A 23,545-nucleotide genomic window follows, 5' to 3' on the forward strand; every position below is an offset into this window, starting at 1 on the left:
ATACAGTAATCCTCACCTAAGACTGTTGACCTGCTTTCCAGTCACAATCCAGAACCAAATGCCAAGTCGGTTACCAACAAGCCCAGAGTACCAATAAAATCAGCCCACTGTGATCGCTGCCAATGATAGCTGGTGCCAGTAATGCCTGTGTGTGCATGTGTGTATGTGTGTGTGTGTTGTCCTGCTCACTGAACCTTCAAAGAACAGGCCGGTGATAGCCAGAGAGCTCATTTCCCTAATGTAAACACTTCAGTAAAGACACAGTGCCCACATACACACACACATAAAGAGACAGAGTTAATCGTATTCTCTGGAGCTGTGAGTGTTACTGAGCTCTGTTGTCTCTCCTCTGGCACAGAGCCAGTGGAGGAAGCCGGCGCTGTGTCCATGTTTCCTTTAACACACTGTCCATTTATCAGAGGACAGCATCTACTCTGATCAAGTTTCTCAATCAAGAACTATTCCATCGTTAACCGTCTGTCTTCCCCGGTTTTTAGCTTTATCACCACTGCACAGGAAAATATAGAGCTCTTCTTTTGTCCCTGTGCTCTTGTCCTCGTCCTCACACCTCTGCATGTTTTGTAGCCCTCCCTCGCTTTGTTGCCAGTGAAAACAGACTAGCAGGATAAAAGCTTGAATGGCAGAAGCAGCAGAGGGGCCAGTCCCATTTCCTTTTTCTCCTGATAACAGCATAGACTAATCGCTAATGTGGACTTTTCCTCGCCGCCTTACTTCCTCTCGCTCCGGCTCACCTTTTTTTTTTTTTTCCTTCTATTGATCAAATATTATCCTCATAATGGAAAAACAGAAATCTGTCATTAGGTGTGAAACACAATGTCTGTTCCTTAACAACTGTTTTAAATGTAAACACACAGTCAACCCACTTCCTCCCACCACACAGCAGATCCAATAACTGTTGACAGATGACTGAATAGTCATTCTGCCATCTAGGAAAGGTAGTGCTGACAGGTAGAGAATACAAGCTCCACAGGTGACTAACTGTGCTGTAAGGACACTGATGAGTGGTGAAGGATGGAAGATACAGTAGAAAACCATGTTTACACAGTAAATCCTAGAAAGGGAGGCTGTAAATTAGAATTGATTTGTGTTTTAAGGATCAGGTTTTGCCAAGCAGTGAGTGTGCTGATCTCAGATCATCGGTCCCCCCAAAATCCTCTCATTCATGAGGATCAGAGAGGCCAACCTGTCCTGATTGATGAGGACAGAAGCCACATCTTTTTGTTTCCTTTTCCCTGTCCCATATTTTACCTCTCAACTCTGTTTTTCCAAAGAAAGTCAGACACACACTGTGGCTTACACACACACACACACACACACTCATTCATTGTCCTGACTCACATACACACATGGATGTGACACAAAAGCAGATGAATCCACTCAAGCAGAACTCTGCATTGATGGAAGTGTGTCTGCACACAAAAGATTGATTTTCTAAAGTACACTGCTGTTAAGATGACGACATTAAAAATGCATCAATTATTTTTTTTAACGATCATTAAAATGTACATATAATGTGGAATGGGTGGTTCAGAGATGAATCCACAGATCATTATCACCAGACTCTGCAGCCTCCGTCAGGTCACAGTTTTACTGTCTTTCACGGTTTTGTTTTGTTTTTTTACAGCCTGTAACTTAGAGAAAGTTACAGTTTCCAGGTGCACAGACAGCAGCGTTCAGTGAGGAAATGGTGATAAACCCCTCTGTACACTAATTGCTCAGCACCAACAGCAAACAGGCAAAGTAAGCTGGTGAACATTGAGCACCAGAGATGGTGGAGACCAAAATAGAGCTAAAAGAAGGGTGGGTATTGGTCTTACACGATGCCAGATGGTCACATTCAACATATTAATGCTTCATGCCGTGCAGCTTGTTTCACTGCCCCATGACAATAAAAGCAGCTTTAAATATGGCAGGATTATACATATCTACCGTACATATATCTCAATGAAATTTGGTCTGTATGATCTCAACAAAAACTGCATGAAATGTTCTTGAAAACTGCACAAACACAAAACAGACCTCTGTACTACTGGTTGCAGGAATAAATACACTGTGTCTGTATCCTCAACCCAAATCCTGCCCCATGCTGATGCCTTGCTCTCGCCCACATGGGCTGACAAAGTAGAAGGTGGCGAGACTTAATATCCCCTTGTTGTCGTTACACTCATTAATAACCACTCAGCAGAGAGACAAGAGTAAAAACCTGTCATCGCATCCATTCTCCTTCTCCCTGCCTCTCTCACACAACTCATTTCCTTTATATAATGAGTGCTGGTTTAGTTGCCAGTGGCTCCTAGATGCCAAACTAGTTGTGGCCATTACACAATATTGTCTAAGAGCTCAATATTAGTGCAAAACAAAGTGGAAGACAGACAGAAATTAATGTTTTTTGTATACTTAGCACTAATAAATGCATGTTGGCTTTGTGCATTTACGTTATTAAGTCCTCAAGACTGAGAACACAGTGTGACAACAACAGTTTTACATTTCCACAGAAAACCTCTGAAGAAAATGTCATGACACAATATGCCACAGGTCAAAGTCACCTTGTAATTAATTTTCCAAAGAATGCTATTCACGCTAAAAGGTGCTGCCCTTTAATTCCAAGCCTGTCTGTGCCTGTTGGTGGTATCCAAGTGGTTTTCCAAACTGCTTCAGGATGCATCCCTCCTGATTTCTCCGCACCACAGTCCCACCACACTGTCAATTGCTGGGGTGTTGGCTCAACACACACACACACACCACAGGCTTGATTTCTCGTAAAGCCTGTAAGCAATTGAAATGAAATAATGCGCACACACTTATAGCAATGGCTTCCATTTATCAAACAGGCCTTTAAACTGATCTTAAAATAAACATGAATATAAAATGGTTTCTTGAACTGCTGCCAAACTCAACACTTTGCATATTAATCAGCATACAGTTTATAGTATGCCCAGTTGTAAATGCAAATCTACCAATGACCAAGAAACAATGCTAATAAAGTTACAAATGAACAATAAAGTCACACAATTTCTTTGTTATGGATAATCAGAGTTCCTCGTATTTTACTTCTGCACAGTTTCCAACCTTATAGATACCAAATAAAAGCTCTTTAGTTATTTGCTGAGCAGAACAGCGTTTCCCTTTCTAAAAGAGATTAACTCCATGTAACTCACCCAACAGAGATTACATAAACAAGAGCCCAGTGTCTCCATCTGGTTCTGTTCTGTTTGCTTGTATCATACCTCCGATTAGTGCTTTAGTGTTATTGTCAGAATTCAGATTAGGATTAACCCAACTGACACAGAGGTGTGTGTGTGCCCACAGACGGGGTTATAAACAGCATTTTCAGGTGTGAGAATATTTTTTTATAGACAGAAAAACAGCATCATTGCTAGGCATTGAAAAAAATACTAAAAAAAGATCAGTGTCACGTCCAAGTTCAGATAAAGATAAGCATTACGTCAAACTGAACAAAACGTCAAGTGTGTGTTTCCTCTCTTTGACCTGCCATGAAAAAACAGCAGCTCTTATCACTCAATGCGAGCACGTAGGAGACATGTTCTCAGAACAACAGGGGACAAGATAACTCAGAAGATACTCAGAAAGAGGTTTACAACCATGGAAAAATAATACTATCTTAAAAATGAAGAAGTGCAGGCCATCTTCCTCTTCTCTCCTCCCTTTTCTCGTTTCTTCTTGGAAAACTACAGCAACAGTTCTATGTGAAAACGACATGACGGATGTCTTCAGAAGTGTCCTGGCAACACATGATAGCAGCCTTTGTCAGGCTGTACACCTGATACAAAACTGTTGAGGTGGAGCTGATTAACGCTCTTTGAACCGTTTACCTCTCCCTGTATGTGCCTCTTTCTTGTTCAACTGTAAAGAGTCAAACAAATAGAAAGACAGAGGGAAACAGAGGGGAAGGGAAAATGAGAACAAGAAGAGGAGAGGAGGGACAATATGGCAATTCATGAAGATCGTCGTATGTTTGACATGAAAAGCCCTGAGAACTCAGGAAATTGGCTTGGCCTATTTTGGGTGAGGAGCTCTGGGCATATCAGTGACTGTGGGATGAAACGAGAGAGGCCCCGAGGTGCAGCGATTGATGGAGGGGAGGCAGACCAGTGGCTGCTAAGGTCAAAACTGGAAGAAAAAACATTTAACAAAATGAGCAACAAATCAGAGCGGATGTAAAAAAAAAAAAAACATTTGTTTCAAGGTTAATTGATCAGGGATTGTCCCAAATTTCAGCTGACAAGTGAGACTCAAAAGGGGGTTTTATTTAATCTAATATGTACTGCTAATAGACTAAATGTGCAAAGTGCAGCTGAAGCTGGTGGGAATGTCATTTGTTTTTTCATGTTTTGACCTGATGATTGGGCTACATGAAAAGTAAATCCATCCAACAGACCTCATTGTGGCACTAGACTCTAGACTCCCCTGACTTTTCCTCTAGTGACTAGAGGAAAAATCAGGGGATCATCAAAGTCAGTAGGATTCATCCACTAGGAACCATGAATGTCTGTACTAAATTTTGTACAGACAAGTCAAATATATACTTCTTTTAATATTTAAACACACAGTATGATAATTCACAATCACAAATCACAAGCATCATGAATATTTATAGTAAGCAATATTTTGCCTAATTAAAGCTTTCATAAATTAAGAATATTAATCAAAGAATGACTGTAGTGTAATACCAAACTCCTCCGGGAAACATACTCACAGAGCAGCTTAATGCCACCATTTTTGATTATTGGGCTACAGGAGACATTTCTGTCCACCCTCCCCATTTAATCAGTACTCCAATTAATTTCCTGGATCAGCTGTCTGCAGTGATTCCGGACATAAAACCATCAACTGTCTCTCTCTGCCTCCAATCGACCTGTCTCTCCATCTCTCCATCCATCTGCTCGCCTATCAACCACAATCCATCAAAGACATCTTATGTGTATGCCATGCTCTTACAGTAATCAAATAAATATTCTGGGTATGAGTGAAATAACAACACACACTTGCCCATAATGGGGTATGGATAGAGGCCATTCACTCTGTCTGTCTCTCACTTTGCCGTCCAATCCTCCACATGGGCCTGACTTCACAGCAGGCTAACAGGCCAGTAGCCAAAACACACACACACACACACACACACACACACACACACACGGTTAGAGGTTCATATGCCGGTCTATGGCATAAATAAGCAATGTGCACCTGACTGTGCTTTGTCCCTGGCAAGGTAAGGCCATGTTAGCTATGAATGAAATAAGCTGGCGTCGACTAAAAGTGAATGAGGGGTGAGAAATTGCATTTGGCTAGCGCTGACCTTGGCTTAGGGCAACAGAATAACAGGATAAAAAAAAAGAGACGAGTAGACACAAAGACAACAACAAACGGAGGAGGTGATGCATGAATTAAATGGTGGGGGGAGCTGACTAAGCGTGGAATAGGTTAACGGGGAAGCAAAAAAGATATTATAAGCAAACATTCATGAGCATGTGTAGAGGAAGTGGGACAGTAGTCACAGGGGGGCTGGCGCTGGGTGTGGACAGCTGGCTTGCCCAGGTGGTGGCAGGCAGACTCGGAGTGGACACCTTCTGCCACTCCCATTTAGTCTCAACACACTGATGCACACGTGCCGGTGCACCCAGAGCGCCGTGTCTGGTGCAATTCAGTGTGACTACAAGGCCACTAGGATGTCCTCAGGTATGTTTAGCTAAATCTGAAACAGATAATGGATCGATCGAGAGAAAAAGAATCACAAATCTCTGGGTGATCACACAATCAAACATCCTCCAGTTCCAGCTGCTAAATTGTGCAGATTTATAGCTGTCTCGTGATAGTATGCAAATATCTTTAGTTGAGAATTCCTCTTATATTTAGTAGTTGTTCTGGAGCTTTCAGTCATATCATGTGTTATTCATGAACAGATTGTGATCCAGTTCTCATGGAATAGTAGATGTTCAAATTTTAATCTCTTGGACACTTCATGACGTGTTGGTGGGACACAACAAGACATTTGATGACTTTGTGATGGACAGACCGGACGCCAAACATTCAATGTTGTCAAATATGAGGCACTTAAGCCAGTGGTTCTTAATCTGGGTTCGATCGAACCCTAGGGGTTCGGTGAGTCGGTCTCAGGGGTTCGGTGGAGCCTCCGTCCTGGAATTTTTTATACCATTTGTTACAACATATCTTTGTGAGCAATCGTTTTTTGAGGATACTGCACATAAAAACTAAGAAAAGGAACAGACTTTGCTGTGAAAATGACATGAGACTGGCAATTGCCAAGGTGAAGCCACGCATATCTGAACTGGTCTCTCAAAGGCAACAGCAGAAGTCACACTGAGGTAAGTTGTTGTGAGTTCATGCACTGTGTTGGTTTTGTTATTTGAACAAGGTGATGTTAATGCACGGTTCATTTTGTGCACCAGTAAAAAAAATCATATTTTATCTTTTACTAAAGAAGGGTTCGGTGAATGAGCATATGAAACTGGTGGGGTTCGGTACCTCCAACAAGGTTAAGAACCACTGACTTAAGCACTGAAAGTAGACGTTAGCTGCAGCCCTACATCGCATGTCATAAAACTATTATTATGAATGCCATTAACCGGTGTTTAACCCTGCCCAACATGGAAACAATGAACACTCTTTCTTTTGTAGAAGCATGGGGAACAATAACTGAAAACATACCCTCCATCAATAGAGGATATTCTCTGCTTCCTGGATTAGACTGAGAGGTATTTTCACACACTCATCTCATGCTGCACTAACAGTCTATTCACCACCACACTCTGACATACAATCCACGTGAGCCACTGCTCATAGCCTTTGTGTTAACCTTATCTATCGAGCTAACCTCGCAGGCCGGCGGCCCCGTAGCCCAAGGCACTGCTGCCGATTGGTAACCAGCGATAAGGCAGAGCAGGACTCACATATACTGTGCTCATCGGTTTGACTGGATGTGTTAGCATGCAGTGAGGGAACTGATTCATCGATGTTAACAAGAGCGTTTTCTTAACCGAGCCAGACTTCAAGGACAGTTGTCCTACATTGTATGGAAAGGGCTAGGTCGACTGTTCAAGAAAAATCAACTAACTGAGCTGTATCTCACCATCTCCAGGAATTAAGACACACACTGTCATCGTAACTTTAAGATCTGTCCTAATACACAATACCATGGCCTCATTGGGTTTTTTTACTCTGTTGTGAACAGGTTTCCAGGTCCCGTGACGACGAACTAGTGCATAACACATAAAATGTGGTGTGAAGCCAGGATTTTAGATCGGGATCTGTTAAGCACTCCAGGGGTCTTAAGTGTCACATTTTTATGCTGATATTATCAGGTAAAGTGGGGCAGGGCTGTGTAGAAAGCTGAACAGACAAGGCATGAAACTGGAACACAAAGAGGTGAACAACATCAGCTGTGAAAGATGACATTGACCTGCCCTCAGGCTTTTCATACAGGCCAAAAACTCCTCCAAAATACTCCTAATTTACCTCACTGAGCATACTTCATGATACTATAATTCATATTGCAAACAGAGGGAGTATTAATCATCACGATGCCAACTGTGCCACTCAGTAAGAAACAAATTTCTAATCACTGTCAAAGACTCGTAGCCATCATTCAGTTTCAGATGAGCATCTCTCATTGTTACAAGGGCACATCAGTCTGCATCGTCGGAGCTGATTCTGGGTCAATCCCCACCCCATTTCCTCACACCCCCCTCCCCAATTCCCTTCCCCACCGCGCTCGTCTGCTCTGTCTGCCGCTCCGTGGGGGGAGGTGGAGGCAAAAGAAAGAATCAAATTAGCTTCCTTTCCTACATTTTTATGACAGACAGGACTTGTCAAGGTCAGGGAGGTGCTAGCCAAAGTCTGCCTGATGCCAAATCACTTCAACAAGCACTGGCTGTTAGAATAACATTTGCTGTTTTTGATGGATACCGGATGCTTTTAGCCAAAGTGCTTCTTAGCACCATGACTGTGTATAATTTTAGTATGCGCCCCCATGTGAATACCTATAATGTGAAGAGTGTTAGAGATGTACTCAACTGACAAAAAAACTGCGTCACAAAATTGAGCTGGTGTGACACTAAATTCTCGCAGTGGCTCTGGGAGTTTGGAGTTCGTGAAAAAGGTCATGGATCAAAAGGAAAGTGGCAACATGAAGCAGCAACATTAAAAGTGACATTGATGTTTTCGCATGTGGTATTTTGCATTTCATATGGGCCTATTTGTGAATTATTCAAAGGCAGAATGGTGAAATGTGATAGTTTAGATGAACAGGCCTGGAAGACTTCAACTGCAGCAGACACAAGCACACCAAATACTGAGGATTATACAATATTTAGATGTTGTGGTGGTGCATTTCAAGAATACCAATGGTTGCAGACTCAAACAAACACACACACACATCTGCCAAAACCAGTGTCTGTGTTCACCTTTTTCTTTCACACACAGTGTGCAATGCACGCTGCTGAGCTGCAGACTGCTGCCATGACTCTGCTTGTCTGCCTGCCTCTCTGGAGGGCTGGATAGCATTACCACCAGCCCAGACTCCCACTCTGTCAGACAGCATTTAGCATGAGTGCTAATGTAGCCTGCCACCACGTCTGTCTGTCTGTAGGAATGTGAATCTAGCCAGGGGCTGAAGATCTAGCTTTTCTGTCAGGTACATGCACACACATGTATATTCAATTGTGCAGAGGTTTATGATATTAAGTGATATATTTTAAAAAAGGGCTTTGAGTTATGATTATTAGTCTGATGAATGGTGGAGCAGACAAGCTACAGCTACATTTGACTAATGCTGATTTTCTAGCAGAAAGGGTGTTTTAGGCGAGCTAATACTGCTAACGAATCTGGGCAGAATTAAAGCTGCGTGTCCTTTTCTGAGCTCCACAGGGTTTTTATATATATAAATAAAGAGATATGCTTTAGAGCTCCCTTTTTCTCATGCAGACTTGAAGTGTCAGAGATAGTGCTTTCAGTGCCATTTTCTACTAATATAAATTCAGTCAGGTATCTATTTTTGTGTCTTATTCTGTATTTTAGAGTGGTAGCATAGTGTTGGCTACACAACCTGCAAAGAATCTCAATGGCTTTTACCATTCAGGAGCATTTCCAAGCACCTCTTCTTCTGGGTTTTCCTGTCCATCAATGACGCTTCCTGAATCAGTCTTAATAATTCACAAGCTGATTTTACTGTTGCTAATCAGCAGTAATAGTGTTGCGTAAACGTAAAAAACATGCTGATGCATAGCTGACGTAAATGACACTCAGTGCCAGTACTTACTAGCTATGTGATGTAAATCAGTAAATTCCGCTCGTTGTTAACTTCTTTGTTACATTGCACGGGATTAGCCAAAAGTGTATAGCCAGTCAACAGTTGCAGATACTTAGACTTACTATTTTGAACACATAATTGCATTCACACTGTCAATAATGGTAAAATGCAAGGCAGTCGGTATCGTAGTGGGTTAAGCGGCCGCCCCATTTGTAGAGGCTACAGTCCTTGCTGCAGCTGGCCCCGGTTCGAATCCCGCATTGGACGACCATTTACTGCGTGTCATTCCCCCTCTCTCTGCCTCCTGCTTCCTGTCTATCTTCAGCTGTACTGTCATTAAAAGACAAAAAGGCCAAATAATGGTAAAATGCAGTGTACTGAGTACCCGGATTTTGGCTACGTAGCAGGAGGACTGTAAAAATGGCAGCGGAAGGAAGATATTGGAGCTGAAACCGTTGCGGTGAATACCACCATATACACATTTAAGTTGTACATACGTTTTATATTTATATCCACTAACAAAGACCACACCAACCTAGGTATAAAACTTCATATTTGGCAGTCAAATGCTGGCGCTAATGCTGCACCCGGTGACAATTTGAAGAAGCAGATGCGTTAAAACGTTGCTATGGTCAGTTCCGGTAAGTGCACCACAAATGAACACTACCCTGCCGAAATTAGCGCACTGCGCCAGGAAACGTGGTACACACAGTGTACTACAAATAAGTTCACTAACGGAAGAATCGTATTGAATTGAGAAACAGCTACCATCATGCTAACAGCAGCACTGTTTTGAGCTAAACATCAGTGCGCTAACATGCTGGCATTTACCAGGCATCATGTTAACCATTTTAGTTTAAAGTGTAAACATTTGCTAATTAGCCTCAAACACAAAGTGCAGCTGAGGCTAATGGGGGTGTCAGCTTTGCAAGTATTTAGTCATAAAACGGTGTATTGTATTAAAATCGCTTTAAACACACTTAATTTAAATGAGTTTTTTTCTTTTTGTGCTGAATTCAGCAGTTCTAAAGCCTCGCCCTGCTGTCGTGTGTCTCCATTCACAGACAACAATGCAAAACAAACTCAGAGACACAAACTCTGATTAAGCTACTTAGTGCTGAAGGTGATTATGAGCCAGCTGGTCTCTCTCTCTCACACACACACACACACACACACACACACACACACCCCACCCCTGCATGACTGACAGCAGCTCTGCTGAAGCGTGCACACAAACACACAGTCTGGCCCACATTCAGAGATCTCCACATCTTTTGTTTTATCCGTAATATCTGCACTTCCTCACCAAGCTAAATCCAATGTTGCTGTCCAGGAACGACAGAAGAGGATAAATAAAATTTAATTAAGTGGATTCAGGAGGAAAAAAACATTGTGATGTGACAAGATGTGACTGTGTTTTAGTGTAAAGAGGCATAAAAGAGATAAAATCGTAAATATGAGTATGGGGAAGAGGATTTCTTCTGCTATCACAGGTTTACTGGAAGGTCCGGTCATATTTCTAGTTCACTGATTAAAAAAGCAGAAGAGAATATCAAAAGAACATTTAACACTAAAACAGAGAAGTGAATTAAGTCTATACAGTCTAGACAAACCACCTGAGGGCCTCCATCCCTCTGCCTCTTCCTCCCTCTGCGGGAATATTGCAAACACGTGCAGCTGTGCCCGAATTATTCATACACACAATCCTCAGACGTACACACAATCCTCAGACGTACACACACACACACACACACACTGATTGCATGTTTGGCTAAGAGCTCATATTTGCATGCTACAGTAACCCTTTTGACAACAGAAGACACACTTGCTCCTTTTTCCCCCACCACCACCACCACTCCGCCCCTCACCCCTCTGTCGGCCACCCGCCTCCCTCTTTTTCCTCTTTGATTTTTCTTTTGTATTTGTTGTGTTGAATTGCAGGAAGCATTGCTCTTTTTCGGACGAGGGGGAGCAGTTTATGAAACGAAGACAATATCAAGGATTGACCTCTTTTCTTTTGGCCCCTTCCTGTCTGAAAATACGGCCTGTACGTCGGCCACATTCTCACCCTCCGATTCGCTGCTCTCGCTCGCTGGGTTTTTTATCTGAATGTGTGTGTGCAAACTCAGCACAAAGAGTGCAGTGACATCAGACTCATTCACACTGTGTCCTCTGTCTGCGCTCTCACCCGAGAGGTGCTCTGTTTAAAGGGCCTCTGCTACGCCTCATCTCGACTCCCACACACACACACACACACACACACACACAGACACACACACAAATCCCCTGTGATTTCTAAGTGGCCACATCAATGTCAACATATACAAATTGTGTGGTTTATAAAAAAAATATGTAGACCACAGAAAAAAAGCTAAATAATTAGGAAATTAATTATTTTCCGTCCTGACTATACAATCCATGAAAAAGGTTTTCTTGTGTCTGAGCAGCATGAATGATTATAGAAGGCCAGCTCCAGCTGACATATGATGAGGCACTGATAACAGGAAAAATGCAAATGTTCTGACTGAAGAGCCTTTCACCTCCTTTTTGAATTCAAATGGATGAATTCAAATAAATACAGATATCTCTATGTGTGTGTGTGTGCAAGAGTGGGCGAGAAGGAGGTGGAAAGCTCTGGGGTGGGAGAGAAAGTGACATTCCAGCATCATGGTCGCTGTTCATGTTTTTATTTTGCTGCAGACGAGCTTGAGCAAGAGGGAACAAAAGAATGAGGCAAACATTGAGATGACGTGTCGTAATCAGAGGACACAGTTAGCACACACTCGGGATCAATGTGTGTTTTGCAGTTTTTAGTCAGAGCCAGCAGAGGATGAGCAAAATGCGCTTTTCCAAAGTAGGATTTCAGCTTCGCTCACTCCAGCTCCAGAGCAATGGACTGATTCCTAGAAGGTTTCATGGCGAGGCTTTAGTTTCACTCTTTCGCTGAGGATTCAGTCTTCACTGAATCGTGCCGACGGGCTCATCGGCAGCTCACAAAGCAGGAAGTGAACAGGAAGTGTGGATAGTCCTGAGGCAGCCTTGCAGGAAGTCATTCTGCAACAGCAGCACACTGTTCAGGAGTGCTGATGCACTTTACAGGGAGAAGTTCATCAACCGATGAGTTGCACAACTTTTTTTAATGCCCATGCCATGCTCTTAAGGCTCAACACAGAAGCACCACCTCCTGATAGTCGAGCTATCTCAGAAAAACAATCAAACAGCTCTATTACTTACCTGTTATTAGTTGTGTTGTTGTATGTAAAAGCTGGATTAAGGCATGTAGCACGGCAACCTCATTAACTTTCTTTGTCCTGCAGACCCTTTTCACCTCCTTGACAACAAACTGCTTGTAAAGGTCCGGAGACTGTAGAGCCTGATTGTCTGTGATGTTCCTATCAACTATCAGCTTTCTTTCATTAGGTATACAGCACATACTGTACACTCAATGCTATGCTTGGCAGCTTCTTTACAAAAGACATTCACACAGACCTGTTAGGTCTGAAGGGCAACCACAAAAAACAGCATGAGGGAAGTGATGCACAGCTGTGGATGGACAACTTGGGTGTGTGTCCTGTCATGTTTCCTGCTCCTCTTCCTCGGTTAAGGCCAAATATCTGATTGGCAATGTTTCAGAGGAGACTCCCATCAACAAAGCAAAACTGCTTTCACTTTTCCCAACCAGGGAATCTGCTGCAAGCTGCTAAGTGTGTGTGTGTGTGTGTGTGTGTGTGTCTGTGTGTGAGACGGGGGGGTTAAATGTTGAGACCAAGTGTAAGAATGTGCTCATGAGAAGATTACATTGCAGCACTACCCTGTGACCAGTACATACTGTAGGCTGATAATCACACACAAAAACACACATCCCCCCCCCGGGGAGGTGTGTAACCCAGACAGAGCCTGTGTGGCAAACGATTAACACACACAGGAAACAGGCGAGACTGGTAGCCGACACAGGACATACGTCCAACAACAAAACACCACCTTTTTTTTTTTTCTCCCTTTTAATGGTTTTGTCTATCAGCTGTGAGGGGCCAACTTCCGTAGTTGTATTCCGCTACTCCTGTTTTGTTTTGAAGCCGGTGTTTTGGTCGTGAAGTGGCCAAAACTCTGCAGCACTTTTATGGATTCATGATAAACTTTTTGTGCTTCTGCAAAGCTCTATTTTGGACCGGCACACGATAGCACACGACAAAAGAGATAAAAGATAACCCTTTCTTTCAGGTGAGCTCCCCGTTGCCTTTATGCTCTTCGTCATAATAGTCCAAAATACCCGGGGTCGAACACATGTGGGGTCTGAAAGAACACTGAATGTTTTGTGTTATTTGAATCCATTCCTGCCGTCATCTCACCGGACAGATGAATCAGTTCTTCGTGATTCCTCAGGTGTTTTTCTAGCAACAGGGTTCAACTCAGACAAGCCTTGAGGAAAAGTCTTTTAAGGTGAGAACATCAAGCAGCAGTCACAAAAGACCACAACAGCCCTACACAGATGTGTCTATTGAGTCTATTTATACACAGACGTGGAGGCTGACTTAGCACTTTGATGGAAGATGGGAGTCACTTACTGTTCTGAAATCAGTGGCAACAAAAGTGGCTGCAGAGAGACTGCAAGAGAGATCTGTATGCAAATGGTAATTTACGAGCATCCTCGTAACATTCATGTCAAGTTACAGCCAACGTTCAATGTCTGCACACAAAAGCGGAATTATTGACATTTATAGAAGCAGATGCACGCTCAGAGCCAGCCCGGACATAAAGCTTTCAATCTGGGGCGAAACGCAGTACTCAACATAAGATAACCACAAGGAGGAGGAGGAGGAGGCACGCTTGACGTGAAGTGAAACTGCACGTATGTCTCAATGTGTGTGTGTGTGTGTGTGCGTGTGTGTGTGTGTGTGTGTAGGGGTTCAAATGACTGAGAAAATGTGGGAGTCTTCTTCTTCTTATAGCCTGTTTGCATCAGACTACGCTTATCCTGTGAGGATAAATGCAGCTGCATAAAGATGAAACAGCCAAGCCGGGCGCAATTTAACAACAACCACTTAGTAGGGAGTTACATTACATGCATCCTGTCGCGTTTTACTCGACTGCAATGCAGAGCTGTTGACTGTGCGTGTGCTTGTCCACATCCAATCCTCAGGCAGTCAGGTCTGAATGCAGGATAGTAGGTCATGTCACTGGTTATACGGGTATTGTTTAGGGAAAGGCCGTGCAGACATTCAGGAAATGGATGCTGGCGACTCAGACTATGTGTGTGTTGGCTCTCACAACAACCTTTTTGCCCTCTAAATGCACACTCACTCACACACACACACAAACACAAGAGTCCCGAGCTGTATGCAGTCAGCCTGAGGGTCTGCACAACATGGGAGCAATTAAACACCATCCTCTCTTATCAGCGGCTGACTTTCTTGGGGAAAAAAATGGTCAACGGTCATTGGGAAAGCCGTCCCTTATACAGCAGGAAGTTATCTTTCTCTGAGTGTTTATTTGTGGGCTTCCCATTTCCTGTCATACACACATGTAAATACACACACGGATCACACATGATGAAAAGGAGCAGTGCTGGCTCGCCCACCAGCGTAGTCATGTAATTACACAAACGCTGTTTAATTACAATGTGAAGCTCGCTCTAATAAGACTGATTTCAGAGAGTCAAAGGGGTGCTCGTGATGAAAATATGCTTGCACACTGATGATCATGAGCACACAGGCAGACGTGTGTGTGTGTGTGTGTGTGTGTCTGTCACCTTCACTCAGTTACACTTTGCCACCAAAGCCCCAGAGTTTCCCTCCAGACTTAAATCAATAACTTCAGTTGAGCAGCAGCCATCAGCTGTCACAGTGGCTTCTCTTTTCACCTTTTTTTTTTTCTCTCTCTCTTTGCTGTTTTAGTCAGCACCACCCACCCCACTTCCTGTTACAGTTGTCCCTGTGAACAAGCACAAAGGAGATTCACTCAGCGGCTGATTGACAAGTGGCTCTGAAACCTCCCCTGGGGAAATGGGGCCATCGGTTGTAAGGTTCATCTTAAAAGGCTTCTCTACAGGGCCAAACCCCCACCCACCCATCCATCCATCCTCAACCCCCCACCTAAGTTGAATCAGTGGGCCCCAAACTAAGGTTGGAGGACCTCAAGGGGATCCTCGATGAAGAATAGTTACATTTCATTACTACTTCCGTACGCTTGCTTTACATTTGCACAATAAGAAAAAAGGTGTTGGGGCTATTTTGATCACATGATTGCCCAACTTTGCATCTGCGCTGTACAATGCTCACCTTCTCATGAAGGACCAAGTGGGACTCATTAGAGTCTGGGAGGGTCTGAGTTAATAGAACGGTGTGTTGTGTCAAACCTCAGCCTCAGCTCCACACACTGCAAAATGAGCATGATTACAGACACAGACGCAGTCACACTCCCAGTCAGTCCATGCCGCCCAATTTTTTGAGGCGCTCGGTTCCAGCGCATGCATGCATTTATATGATCTCATTCAAATCAGCATTTAGTCTTGCCACGCACAATCGATTGGGCTGCAATTATCTCCTGACAAAAATCCAAAAAAAAGATGCTGTGCTGCCAGAGCTGTTGGGTGCATTTCCAACAAAAGGCTGTGAATGACACAGCTCTGAAGGAGAGCATCTCTTTGAGCTCGATTCATTTTCAGAGGATGGAGAAATGAATAAATCAAAAACTCATGGCATATAAGGTGTTCAGCAGACATGATTAGGTTGAGGTGAGACTGCAGGTAGATGCATTTGAGAATAATAATGCAAAAATTGGTTTGTGGAGGGAGAAACGCCCATTCTCCTCCCTGCACCTGGGTGCAGCTGTCCTTGTCACTTCAGCCAATGTTAAAGCCTGATTTCAAGCCTCTGCTCCACATATAACGGAGCAAAGCTGTGGAGAACTTATGCACCCATACATAAACACAATCATATAAAGATAGTGTGGTGCTGGCTTATCAACGCTGTGCAGAGCACCACCCATGCATTACAAAACAAGGTGTAATAGCATGCACTGTAGCTGCTTTAACCTGCTGTATCCTACAATGAGCAGAGGCATGAAGGACAGTAAAGAGTACAATCAGACTATAGGTGTGCATGATGCGTTTAATTGATCACCGGGAGGCACAGACACAATGTGGTCTGCTAAGGTCGGCAGATTTCCAGCAGACAGACGTAGGAGGCTTACCTCAACGCAACCTTCACACAGCAGTCGCCCAGGCTCGCCATTATCGCGTTTAAGCTTCCCCGATGTGGATGTGGAAGTGTTTCGGTTGTGTTGGGTTTTTTTCTGTGCGCGTAAACCTCGCGGTGCTGCGGCGGTGCGGGGAGTCTCAGGTCAGCGGGAGCAGCCGTCAAGACCTGCCGGCGGTGAGCTGCCTCATCGGGACCCCTCCTGTCTTATTCTTCTTCTCCGCTGTGGTGCTCATTTCTCGCTCACCGGTTGTTTGTCACATGGCAGAGTTTAAACCGCTTTTCTTTCTTTCTTCTTCTTCTCTCTTTCCGCGATCTGTGTCAGTCACTACATCCTGTTTAAAGTGCGGACGAGTGAAGCGTGTGAGCGCTCCTCACTAACCACAGCGCTGCTCTCACGTTGAAGCGGCGCCGAGTCCGTAAACCGGAGGGTGTAATGCTGCGTTCAGGGGCTGTCGGGAGTATTTTATTCAACTTTAAAGCGGCCGTCAGAAGGCGATGGCCTCTCCAAAATCAATACTCTACTAATACATCTCTTGCCACACTTAACCCGTCACCATGGATACTGATGAAGAGGAAAATGCTGGCTCAGCTGCTGAGTTATATTATGCAAATGCAAAACATCCGCTTAAACATTATGGCACACAAAGGCACAGGTGGAAGAAGTATTCAGATCCTTTACTTAGAGGTCCCGTGTGTAACATTTAGTGAGATCTTGTCTCCCTGCTGAGCACAAAGAAGGAGGCCCCTAGATTCTCTATTTTAGATGAGGTGCTGCAGCTCAGGCTCTAAATAGGGCCTTTTTGCAGTTTTTGTTCTCCTACATACTTGTAAGAGAAGGTGAGGTGAGGGGTATTCAGTTGGTTTCAATCCATCCATAAAGTTGACTCACAGCGATCGAATAAATATAAGAATAATAATGCTGCTATCCTTTAAAAAAAAAAGAAGCAGTTTTTATACTAACACAATATTACGAGGATTCCCTGAATGCACCATAATCTGATTTGATTGACTCGCAGTGGAGCTAACTGCTGAATTAGCCGCGCCTTCATTGAACAATAACGACCAATCAGCGGGCTCGTCGGCCCCACGTGGCCCCGCCCAGCATCACACCCACACCGGGCAGTAAAGATCACAAACCCACGGCTCACGGGCTGCAGGCGGACACATCTGAGGTGCGTTACACTGCCGTAAACAGAGAGCGCCTGTTCCCATGACGGAGAGGAGGGGCACCGGTTCAAACACCTTGAGGTCAAAGGTCGAAACTCACGCAGAGGTTATTATGTTCCCGCAGAAGATGGAGTTAATTTGCTCTGGTTTGCATGGGAAGTTGCACTCTGCTCACTTCCTTCTCCTGCTGAGTCAGATTTCTTTAAATGGGGAAATTGAAATCCTTTCTCTGAGATGAGTCAAACAGACATGTTGTTCTTTTGCTGTTCCTCCTTTACTGTTCCTCCTCAACTTCAATTTCTCTCTCTTACAGTCAATATTTATTCTACACCAGGTTTCTCTATGTGTTGGGCTACTTTAAATGATTTATGCAACAGTGTCCTATATAGACAGGATCCAGATCTACACTGGCAGAGAAAGCTTCCAACATTTCCAAATCCTCATCCTCCTCATGTCGATGACTCATGGTCAAATTGACAGTTCGCCAATGACAGTCAAGTCTGAACTACAGTAAGTTATTTCTCAATATACCACACATACAGCTCAGTTAATGGTTTCACAACTCCACAAACTCCATCTAGGTGGCCTTTTGTGCAACCAGCTGTGTAGTGGTGAATAAGGAACACTGCCTTCAGTCTGAATTTAGACACAATCTCTTTTATGTAATAAAACATAGTCTGTGAATGGTTGCATTAACTATAAACCCATTCTGTGTGCAGAGAGGAGCTTATGACTGTGTGTGTGTGTGTGTATATGTTTTTGTTGTTGTCCCAAGGACCAGGTGGCGATGTTAGTGCCATACAGGCCACGCTCCCTGGAAGCAGTGCTGGATTCCACACAAGATTAACATCCAGTTATGAGGATAAAGCTACAATCCTCCTAGATCTGCTGGGAACCGGCCACCACCACAACCAGAGGGGGGGAAAAAAACACACAAACAAGGGTGGTGCACACGCAAACACACACTCACCTTATTTTGCGTCTGATGAACTTTTAAGACCATCTCGTTCAAGCTATTACATAATTAGGCTGCACTGTTTTCCTAAGCCTATGTTAAGTCCCTTTCATTCCTCTTCAGGCATGTTTACAGGTTTCTCCCCTGTATGCCACCTCCTCCTCCTCAGCACTTTACAATGCACATTTCATAACTGTTCTGTGTGGGTTATAAAACCCTGAAGATATTTTAATATTGCAATTGCCAAACTGAAGCATAATCCCTATATTTAGGCTACATACAGTCAAAATAACAGCAGCCTAATTACATAAGATGCATTCAAATACAATCACTCCAGCCGCCCTCGGCTTCTGTCAGTCACAGTGAAGTTGGCAATTTATTCTCCCATGTGGATTTGGCATTTTTCTTCTTCGAGCAACACACACACTCACAAATACACTTCATGAATACGTCTCCTCATTTCTGCAGCATGTGATTATATCCTGACCTGGAAACAAGAGAATAACTCATAGCTTTCATAGCAAATGTTGACTATATCATTTTAAAATAAGACACATTTTATTGCAACACTGATGAAAAATAACATGGAAGACACTGATAAGGGACAAAAACAAAGACTGGCCTGATTTCCATCACAATATGCAACCATATATACAATGTGAAATGTAAAACCTACAATACCAGCCTTGTGTATTAAATTAAGCAAAAACTTTTCTCGTTCACCGCTCCAACCCATGCTTCGTGTTGCCTCTCTCAGGGAGAAAGATGAGAAACAAGACAGAAAGAAGGAGATAGAAGATGAGACTGCACCCTAATGTATTCTCCATACTTATTCTTTGATGTGTCTATAATCCCTCACATGCGTTTTCTATATTTGGCTTTGAAGCTCCATAAACTAATCCTCAATTCTTTACCGTAACAAAACTGTTTGAATTGGCCAGGATTACACATATGCACAGTGGACGAACTCACTGGCTGGCAGAGAATTACTGAAATAAAAAGTCAGGTGGTTGAATTATGCACAATTGTTTCTGTTTTTGTTTCCCACCATTTCCATCACAATGGATATATGAGTGTAATAAGTGTGTGCACAGATGTCTGATGGTGTCTGTGCTTTATGTTTGCATGCTTGTGACAGAGGAGCTACTTATGTGTTTCAGATTTATGTGTGTCAGCTGCAGTGGTTTAATGCAGAGCAGGTCTTTACCAGTTCTTGGCAGTGCTAGACCCCCCGTGGTGCTTTGTCCCATCACTCTGCAGAGCTCAGCTTTCACTGCCTACAGTAAAAGTGGTGAAAATATGTCTTTAACGTGAGCTGAAAATTAAATTAAACATCCTGTTTTTTTATTTAAAATCTTGATGTCAGTGATTTGATGATAGTTTGATACTGCTTTCATATTTTTCTAAGACTACAGCCTGCGTAGCAAAGCACAGCACAGCATAAAGACTGGAAACAATGGAAAACAGATAGCTATGCTCTGCCCGAAGGTAACAAAATCTGCCTACCAACACTTCTAAAGTGGACTAATTAACCCGTTATATCTAATTTGTTTAATCCTGGAGATGTGTAGTCTCTGTGGGCTTAGCAAGGTTAATCAAAGGAGATGGCTTCTAGCCAAAAAGCCCCCCAGAAAACCACAAATTGTTGGCTTTAACCTTCAGGTTTTTGTACGGATATCCACTCAGCTCCCAGTTTATCGGGTACACCTAGACACTAGTGCAGTCGAATACAACGGTCCTAAAATATAAATGTGTGTTCATTTTGCTCAATGATCATTTTGTAAAATGTGGTTTGTGATGATATTGAACTGTATTGTCATTATACGGTGAGGTGATACTGTTATTTAGCTTAATCTTATTGATATGAATGGGGTGGACAAAATCTGCAATTTAACAGCAACGCCTCTCCAAAACGCTTGAGGGAGGTTTTATTTAAAGGCTGTTATTAGATTTATTAGGATTCATTAGGTGTGCCTAATGAACTGGCAAGTGGCAAGTGTATGTATACTGCATGTATAGGTCACATATATACTGTACAGTATGTGTGTAAATGTGTTCATTTGTACAGTGTACTATGAATAGAGCTGTTTCCCTGTGTTCCTTTAGCCTAGTGAAGAATGAATGAGTGGTATCAACCTTCTCAACGAACTCTCTGCAAAGTTTGTATTTACTGTTTTAATCTAAAGTAGTAGTTACTTTTAGCTAACTACCCTGGTAATATGTTAAGGAAGCTGCAACATTTGCAGGAAACGTTTAAATTGTATTCCAATGTGATTATATGTAGTTTGATCACTCTCTGATATAGATATATGTTCCGGGTTTACCATCCCTTAGTAACTTTTGCACTTATCGAACCTATAGAAATAGCAATATACTGTACTTTAGGATCCATGCCTCAGAGAGGCCTGTGTGTAGATCATACATGTATTCACACACAGGTCACTGGTGCTGAGCGATCAGTAGTGACTCATGGACATGATCCCTGTAGAGCAGACCTACATTCCAACTCTCATCCCGAGGGCAAAGGCTGACCCACACTTTCCTCTCTTTCTGCCCAGGCTCTGATTCCTCTTGCTGGACTGTGACCAGTCAGTGGCTGGGGTGGAGACAGGAGGGTGGCTCATAGTGACTGCTGCAGCCTCGGGGTGTTTGAGAGAGGTAGTGACAGTCATTGACTGACTTACTGCTGCATCACAGAACCTGAGGCCAGTGTGTGTATGCGTGTGACATGAGAGGAGGTCTTCAAGGAGTGGTTGTTCTTAAGTCCCCTGACCCGAGCCCACCACATGCTTTTACTCACACATTCACAAAACACTAATAGAGTCCATCTGTAACAGCTAACCCCCCAAAACTCCAGGAACAAGCTGCAAGCATAAAAAGAACAATTTACAGTTTAGTACCCCGTCTGTACACACAACAAGCATATCAGGGTGGAACATAGTACCTATAATACCTTTGAATTGTTAATAAGTTAGTAAAAGTCTCCCAAATTTTGAAAAAAAAAAGTGAAATAAAACTGAATAAATCTACATAAACTGAATCTGGCTGTAATTTTAATGGTTTGTGAAATTAAGATCAAAACATAGTTTTACTGACTCATTATAGCAGCAACCTGTCAGTAAATTAGTATAATTTCCTAATTATTTTGTGTGCTCATCTTCTCTGTCATCTTACCCTGTCACCTACCCTCTCATTTCTCGGAGGGTGATCCTGCACCTCGTTTCTATGGAAACAGCCTCTGAAGGAGGCGAGCAGAAAGGGACAGGAAGAGATGCTGAAATGGCAGAAAAGCCTCTTTGTGCTCTCTGAGGATCTCAAAGCAAATAGGCCTAAAGATGGGTATAAAGGAGTGGTGCCCAAAGTGGGGCCCGCAGACCAAAGATGGCCCACCTGTTTTTCTAGCAAAATGCAGTTAAAAATTTATTTTAAAATGTTTATGCTGTTTGTTTTGTGGGATGAAAATGCTCTCAACATATGTAGGGTTATAAATATTAATCAGTTTTCATCATCCAAACATGACAGAATCACACTTTGTGCATAAGCTCAGTCTATTAAGGAAACTTGCGATCCCAGCACCATTTTATCTAATCAATAGAATACAACATAAAGTATTCTGTCTAAACATAGTTTAGAAACAAACTATCTTGTAGTGTTGGTTAAGTTTAAACAATACTAATTGAAATATACAAACTGCAATGTTTAGAAGAAGTTTTGTGTAAACCAAAGTTAAAACTGGTATTATCACCCAGAGCACTATTTCACCCATAACCTATCCAGAAGTGTGTGCCCAGTTGAGATGTGGTATCCTGCGTCTGGCGGTGGAAACTGGACTGGAAGTGTTACGCGTCATCTGGGAGAGGTTGAAAATTAAACGCACTCTTTGTTCTATTGTCCAAATGTACCACAGCATTAGCTAGAGGCTTTTTCATAAAGATGTTGGCAGAATGTCCTGATTTGTTTTCTGTGTCGGATGAATGCAGACTAAAGTTCCTATTTACAGATGAAGTGTTTCACTTAGTTTGTGTTGAATGCCTACCAACATAAGAGGGTGCTTTATGTTTGATGTGTTTAAAAGAACAGTATGTGCATTGTGTACATGTATATATGTACATTTGTATTCTATCATGTCTTGTTTTCATATTGTTGTGTCACATCAGGGTTGTGTTCATATGTCTGCTCTGCATTGTTTGACATGTACAGTGTATTGTATGTTAATTGATTTCTTTGTTACATTTGTAGTGTCCTGTAAGGTCATGCAGACTGGCCACCTTTGGTGCATGACACTTGAAAAATTAATTTACAATTACAATTGACATTACAAACAATGTTTGCTCTTAGCCTATGTGGAAAAGTTTGGGCAATTCTGGTATGAAGGGTTAATCACAGACACATACTTACACCTGAAACCAAATGGAAGATAAGGAGCCAGACTCCTGACTTCCCCTTTGAAGCCACAGGAACAGATTTCTGCAGATAGGTTCTTTTAAGTCAGGTTTTGTTTCAGTACTTGTTGTGTGCAGTTTGTGTTTCTTGTAGTAACACAGATTGCATTCATTTTATCTACAACATCTACTACATGTGAATACACCAGTGTCTGTAGGGTATTCAAACTCAGGAATGCACACACACACACACAAACAGCCACACACACACACAATATAAAAATATGCACAAGAAAAGCATAAAATCCCAACCATTGTCTACAACCATCACACAAAGACACACACTCACACACACACATGAAATCTCACTCCATTCTGTATCAGAAAATTGGATTGCTGCTCCAGAATAACTTGATTATGAACAGCCTCCCTCTCACTCTGGGGCGGTATCACTTAATAAAGCTAAGTGCATTGACACGCCAGCGCCCACAGTCATACACACACAAAGACACATGAACACACACGCCGCTGCGGA

The 23,545-nt window shown here is 42.8% G+C and overlaps 1 protein-coding gene and 1 long non-coding RNA gene across 6 annotated transcripts in view; one reads left to right on the top strand and one right to left on the bottom strand.

The window, feature by feature from the left end:
- Positions 1-17,025, bottom strand: part of kif21b (kinesin family member 21B) — a 55,096-nt gene extending 38,071 nt beyond the window's left edge. For 2 of the 5 annotated variants that reach the window (XM_019264866.2, XM_019264867.2), the window contains exon 1: positions 16,499-17,024. In XM_019264866.2, the coding sequence (XP_019120411.2) occupies positions 16,499-16,539 (41 nt within the window). In that variant the 5' untranslated portion in view covers positions 16,540-17,024. Of the gene's footprint in view, positions 1-16,498 lie in introns of all 5 variants that reach the window. The other 3 variants (XM_019264865.2, XM_019264869.2, XM_019264870.2) reach the window with 3 other exon arrangements.
- Positions 17,026-17,526: 501 nt separating this feature from the next.
- On the top strand, positions 17,527-19,650 carry LOC113745910 (uncharacterized). Its single transcript, XR_003462478.1, has 2 exons — positions 17,527-18,183; positions 18,449-19,650. It is a non-coding gene; the product is annotated as an uncharacterized LOC113745910 (long non-coding RNA).
- Positions 19,651-23,545: the final 3,895 nt, after the last annotated feature.

Source organism: Larimichthys crocea, chromosome VI, assembly GCF_000972845.2.
Source record: "Larimichthys crocea isolate SSNF chromosome VI, L_crocea_2.0, whole genome shotgun sequence".
Lineage (NCBI taxonomy): Eukaryota > Metazoa > Chordata > Actinopteri > Sciaenidae > Larimichthys > Larimichthys crocea.